Source organism: Panthera tigris, chromosome E2 (assembly GCF_018350195.1).
Source record: "Panthera tigris isolate Pti1 chromosome E2, P.tigris_Pti1_mat1.1, whole genome shotgun sequence".
Classification (NCBI taxonomy): domain Eukaryota; kingdom Metazoa; phylum Chordata; class Mammalia; order Carnivora; family Felidae; genus Panthera; species Panthera tigris.
Genome location: NC_056674.1, coordinates 8677106 through 8683109, shown reverse-complemented (window position 1 = coordinate 8683109; position 6004 = coordinate 8677106). Strand labels below are relative to the sequence as shown.

General features: G+C 58.1%; 1 protein-coding gene across 6 annotated transcripts; it reads left to right on the top strand.

Annotated features, from left to right (window-relative positions):
- Nucleotides 1–224: 224 nt before the first annotated feature.
- On the top strand, nucleotides 225–5874 carry CD37 (CD37 molecule). Of its 6 annotated transcripts, XM_015539178.2 has the most exons (10): nucleotides 254–346; nucleotides 984–1058; nucleotides 1169–1241; nucleotides 2146–2270; nucleotides 2368–2442; nucleotides 3011–3115; nucleotides 3785–4021; nucleotides 4403–4486; nucleotides 5489–5556; nucleotides 5662–5874. In XM_015539178.2, the coding sequence occupies exons 2-10, from the start codon at nucleotides 990–992 to the stop codon at nucleotides 5666–5668; spliced, it is 843 nt and encodes a 280-aa protein (XP_015394664.2). In that variant the 5' UTR covers nucleotides 254–346; nucleotides 984–989; the 3' UTR covers nucleotides 5669–5874. The 6 variants fall into 6 exon arrangements, with proteins under 6 accessions (XP_042824793.1, XP_015394664.2, XP_042824791.1 ...); XM_042968859.1 differs by lacking the exons at nucleotides 5489–5556; nucleotides 5662–5874 and adding an exon at nucleotides 4745–5129 and having other exon boundaries at nucleotides 225–346; XM_042968857.1 differs by lacking the exons at nucleotides 5489–5556; nucleotides 5662–5874 and adding an exon at nucleotides 4745–5129 and having other exon boundaries at nucleotides 1169–1237; nucleotides 2169–2270.
- Nucleotides 5875–6004: the final 130 nt, after the last annotated feature.

Genomic DNA, 6004 nt, shown 5'->3' with positions numbered 1-6004 from the left:
CAAGAGTGGGGGCCAACAGGAGAGACTACGGAGGCTGGAGACCATCAAGTACAGCAGACCTCGATCTAACTGCCAAGGTCACAGATTCAATCCGGACTCCTCCCCAGCCTCACCCTGCTGGGGCCCCACTGCAGAAGCAGGAAGTACTGCAGAGACCCAGCTTCCCCTCTGGGTGTTTTGGCACAGCCAGGCCACCCCCTCACTCGCAGGGACCTTCCCACGTGGGGCACTGAAGCACTTTCACTTCCCCCAGGTGCCCAGCCCCTTCCCCAGCATATGGGAACAGCGTGGTGTACATTTGTTGTCAAGAACCGGATGCAGACTCTCAGAGAGAGGCCATGACAAGGTGCGGGGATGGGGCATAGGCAGAGAAAAGACAGGCGTGCTGAGAGAAGGGGCCAGAAACCCGGAGAGGGAGAGGGTAGATGCCGGGAAGGTGAGGTGGGAGGTGTTGGGGGAGGGACACCAGAGACCCAGAGAGAGGACAGAGACCCGGAGAAGGGAGGACCAGAGACAGAGGGCCAGGAAGAGGGGACAGAGATGGATGCAGAGATGGCAAAGCTTAGCAGGCAGTGAGGTCAGAGTGTCTGTGAGGTCGGCTGCTGTCCAGGGCTGGCCTGGGGCCCCGGGGCCCAGAGTAGGTGGGTGCAAGTAGATCAGGAGTCCCTGCGGGTCCCCCAGCCTGAGCCATGGAGACCTGGGAGGAACTACCCAACGTGTCCTTGGTGCCCACAAATCCCAAGGCCCCTCAGGTACTGGTGTGTGTCTGAGTGGGGCAGATGAGGGCGACAGGGGCCCAGATAGACAAAAAAGCCACCTCTAGGGTGTAGAGGGAGGGGGCGGGGCTCCACCTCTGGAACTTCCTCTTTCTCGGTGTTCTTCCTTTCTCCCTCCCCCTCTCTCACAGCCTCTTTCTGCCCTTCTCCTCCACTGCTAACACCTCTTCTGTTCGGTCCCTCCCCTCTGGCTGCCCACCCCTCTAGGCGAAGATGTCGGCCCAGGACAGCTGCCTCAGCCTCATCAAGTACCTCCTCTTCGTTTTCAACCTCTTCTTCTTCGTGAGTTGCCACATGGCTACCCAGCCCAGGCCCCAGCCCCTGCCACAGCCACCTGACCTGATATCCCCCCCTCCTTTGCCCACCGCCATATTCTCATCTCCTCCCTCCAGGTCCTAGGCAGCCTTATTTTCTGCTTTGGCATCTGGATACTCATTGACAAGACCAGCTTCGTGTCCTTTGTAGGTGAGGGGGCCAGGGCTCCTGGGAGGGGCCTCCTGGAGCAAGTGTGACCCGGTCTGCCCCTAAGTGACATCCCGGGGTCTCCCTTGTCCCAGACTCTGCTTCACAGCCTGCCCACTGCTCTTAGTCTCAGTGCCTTCCTCTGGCAAATGAGTTGTGCATATGAATACTAATAAAAATGATAATAGCCATTTTTCAGGCACTTCCTACGTGTTAGATGTAGTGCAGATCCTTATCAGATCCTCCCACAAACCTTCCCCTCTCTTGAGGTTCAGGGAGGGGACGTCACTTACTGGCTGTCACGCAGCAAGGAAATGGAAGAGCAGATATAACATTAATAATAATAATAATAATAATAATAATAATAGTAGGAAAGTAATAATGGAGTAAGAGTCGAAATACTGATAGCTCATGTTTAATAAGTGTGTGCCCTGTACTGAGGACTGCGTTGAACGCATGCCTCCCATGTGTCCCTGAAAATAGCACTCAGAAATAGATATCACGCACCCCTACCCCTTGGGAGGTCTAAGTGACAGATGTACTGCCAAGTGATGGGACTGAAACTTTTGGGGGTGAGGAGGGGCTGAAGGAGGAAAGAGAGACTGAGAGCAAGAGGGAGAGACTATGACCAGGGAGAAAGGAACAGAGATCCAGAGAGAAGGGAACAGAGACCTACAGAGGGTGTTGAGGGGACGGTGACTCAGGAGGAACAGAGTGCCAGAGAGAGGGGTAGATAGCATCCCAGAAGGAGAGGAACAGAGACTCAACATGTGGCAGGGACAGACACGCAGAGAAAGAGCCCCCCCCCCAATACTGCTCCCCAGTTGAGTGGCTGCATGGGTGGGGAATGGGGCTACCTGGGGCTGTGAGCACCGTGCCCAATGTCACTGCCTCTCACCTCCCCCAGGCCTGTCCTTCATGCCCCTGCAGATCTGGTCCAAGGCCCTGGCCATCTCAGGAATTCTCACCATGGGTCTTGCTCTCCTGGGCTGTGTGGGGGCCCTGAAGGAGCTCCGCTGCCTGCTGGGCCTGGTGAGTGCCCTCCCCACACCCCCCTCCAATAGAGCCCCACATCCAAGGAAGGGGCTCAGCCTGATCTCCCCCACTCTGCTGCCCCCCCTCTCCCCAGTATTTTGGGATACTGCTGCTCCTGTTTGCCATGCAGATCACGCTAGGAATCCTCATCTCCACTCAGCGGACCCGGGTGAGGTTGGCTTCCCCTCCCCCCACTCCTCCCAAGCTCCTGTGGGGGACGGGGGGGGGGGCAGGGGGGTAGGGAGGGGGCTGAAAAAGACGGAAACAAAGGTAGACAAGAGCTGACATGGACAAAGAAATAATAGTGACGGGCAGAGGCAGACGGAAAAACATAGGGACACAGAGACAGACACAAAGAAGATAGAGATGAGGTGAGTCGAAGGAAGAGACTCAACGACGAGGATGACAGGCACGGAGGAAGAAAGACACAGCAAGAGAGAGAGAGATCCAAAGGGAAATAGAAAAAAAGAGAAAAACAGGCGGAGAAAGAAGAGGCTCCAAGAAAGAGGCAGAGACCTAATGAGAGATGGTGGGAGACAGTGGGAGAAACAAAGACACGATAGGCAGAGATTTTAAGGAACAAATACATAGCTAGCCATTGGGTGAGAAATCGAGACCAACTTAAGACGCTCAGGGACCTCATGGGACTGAGAAAGCCCAGAAGAGGCTGGAGTGGGTCGGGGCAAATTGGGGGTGGGGAAGTGGGTGGGGATCCGGCCTCACTGTTAGCCTCTTAGCTGGAGCGGAGGGTGAAGGATATCGTGATGGAGACCATCCAACGCTACCACGCGCACCCGGAGGAGTCGGCGGCGGAGGAGAGCTGGGACTACGTGCAGTTCCAGGTGGGTGAGCCCCCGCCTACCCGGACGTGCATCCCTCCCTGTAGGTCTGGCACTCTGACAGCCCTGTCCCCTGTCCCAGGGAGACTCCGCCCCGACCAAGCCGGGGCGCCCCGCTCCAGGACCCTAAGGGTAACCCTATCCATCCACCCGACCTCCTGCGTGGCCCCGTCCCCAGATGGCAACTCGACTGACTCCTGTGTGGTCGTTTCTCCCAGCTCCCAGACCCTGGAGAGGCTCTGGTTTCTGCCCTGATAAGAATTCGCCCTCAGCCCCGAGGCCCTAGCGTGACCCCACTCCCTAACCCTGGGTGACTCTGGCCCTCACAGGACCCGGCCCACGTGAGACTCCACTCTGGCCACTCTCGTGGCCCTGACCTCTTATCCACCTGTTCCCCACCTGAGGTTGAATTGCACCGCCCACCCAATCTTCCATCCACAGCGTGATTCTGCAGCTCCTCCCACAGCCCCATGTCACCCGTGATTGGTCTCCACCAACCTCAAGTTCTTCTAACGTCCCCAAGCCTAGCCCGCGTGTGGTCCATCACCTACACCCATTACTTGGCCCTCTGCTCCCCAACGTGACCTCATGCACACCACCCAGTCCCCCGAACGCCCAAATCATTTTGAATCCCTCCAGTCCACGTCTCTCTGACTCTTGTCCCTCTTCTAGCTGCGATGCTGCGGCTGGAACTCTCCTCAGGACTGGCTCAGTATCCCCAGCCTCAGCAGCAACGAGTCAGAGATGCACCGCGTGCCCTGCTCCTGCTATAATTCATCGGCGAGCAACGACTCCGCCATCTTCGAGAAACTCTCCTTCCCCCAGTTCAGCCGGCTGGGACCACTGGCGCGGCCCCGCCACAGTACAGACCTTTGCCTGGTCCCTGCAAACAGCGGTATCTACAGCGAGGTGGGCAGGGTTTGGAGCCCGCTAGGAAGGGGAGGGGCCGGTGAGCGGGTAGAGCTGTGGTAGGGGTTTGCTCCCCAGGAGGCGGGGCCGCAGGACCTGGGAGAAGTCTGCAAGTAGGGTGGGGCTACGAGAAAGCGGCACAACAGGAGGGGTGGAGCTCCCCAGAAGGGGCGTGGTTTGCGGGGGCGGGGCCTAAAAGAAAAAGCAAGGCTGAAAGGAGGGTTGGACCGGACGAGGTGGAGACTAGAGAACCCTAGTAACTAGGGACGCGGGGTGGTGCCCGAAAGAGGGGTGAGGGCTGGGCTAAGGAAAACGGCGTGCACGGGGTGGAGGGAGAATCCCAGAGAGGACCCTACCTTTAACCTTTCCCTATATCCCTAGGGCTGCGCGCGGAGCATCCAGAAGTGGTTGCACAACAACCTCATCTCCATAGTAGGCATTTGTCTGGGCGTCGGTCTACTTGAGGTAATTTGGTCCCGCCCCTATTTGCGATTAGCCCTACAATCCCTAGATGGCTCCGCCCCCAAATTGCGCGCCTTCCCATTCTCCGGGAAAGGTGCAGGCGTGATAGAGCTTCAGCCAATCCAGGCTCTTCTGCCTCTCCGCACAAGACCTATCTTCTGTGAGCCCTGATTGGTTGTACGCAGGGAGTAGGCGTTCCCGCCTCCCTTGGCGTTCTAGCGCTCTGCTCTTGGCTGCAATATTCCTCCCTTTTCCCTGCAGGTGAGTGTGGCGGGGCTGAGCCTGCTACTACTGCGTAGGGTGCTCTGCCGGGAGCGCCAGCTGCAGGTGCCGGACGCCTATGGTTCGAGCCCCGGGCTTGGTCCCAGGGCTGATGGCGGAGGCGGCGGGCGCTGTGGTGTGCTGAGCAGCAGCGGGCGTAGCGGCGGTCTCTGGGGTGGCTGGGGCATGGTGGACGCCTGTCCCAACTGGGGGGACAAGTCCCCACAGGTCAAGCTGCCCATGGCCCTGGGGCCCTGGCCGCTTTGGGATCAAGACGAGGAACAACCTGAGAACGGGAGCGTGGAGGTGGAGGTCGAGGTGGAACTAGCGGCCGAGGGAGAGGGGGAGACAGATGAGCCTCCGGAATAAAGTACCCTGGGCTATCTCCGGATCGCACTCCTTCCCAGACTCCAAACCTGAGCTAGACGCAGCTGGGCACCTCTACCCCACCCTATTCTTCCCATGCTCCCTCTCTCCCTCGCATCTTTAGTAACTAACCCCAAGCCTCCAAATTCCCATCCCTGATCCCATCTTTCACAACCTGGCCCAGCTCCCCTCTAGCCCCACCCACCTTCTACTCCCTTCTCCGCCCCCCATGACCGCGCCCCCAACCCAAATCTCCTGGCTTTATTTTTAGCCCCTGGCCCCACCCCTTTTTCTCCCTCGGGACCCCCATTCTCCCTACCCCCATCACCCTCGCCAACATCCCCTGGACCTCTCTGACTAGGTCTCCTTTCTCTATAGCTCAGCTTCATGACGCTCTCCATATTCCTGTGCAGAAACCTGGACCAAGTCTACGACCGGCTTGCTCGGTACCTTTAGGCCCCGCCCTTCCCAAAGCCCCGCCCTGACCCCTTCAAGTGCCCCAGAGGCTTCCCTGTGGTGTGTAAATATTTGTTCAACCCCTTTCGCCCCAGCCATTGAGTCCTCAACCTCCTCATTTCCCCGGGGACCCAGATGTCTGCCTGCCCATCTGCTGTCACCTCTCCCGCGGGACCTGAGGCTTCTGGTCACCAGCTTCCTGCCCCCAAAGATACCTCATTTCCTTGCCTCATGTGTTGGCCTACCGCACCTCCCACAGGATTATTTTTCGCCCAAACCCCAAATAAATCCCCTGCGTTTTGGTAAAATAGTTTTATCCTCTGTCAAAACACGAACCAACACACTTTGCGGGTGAGGGGAGGCAACACAGCATAGCCCACGTCTCATTTAGAAGAGAGGATGAGATGAAAAGACTCACCCCACTGCTTGCCCAGCTGA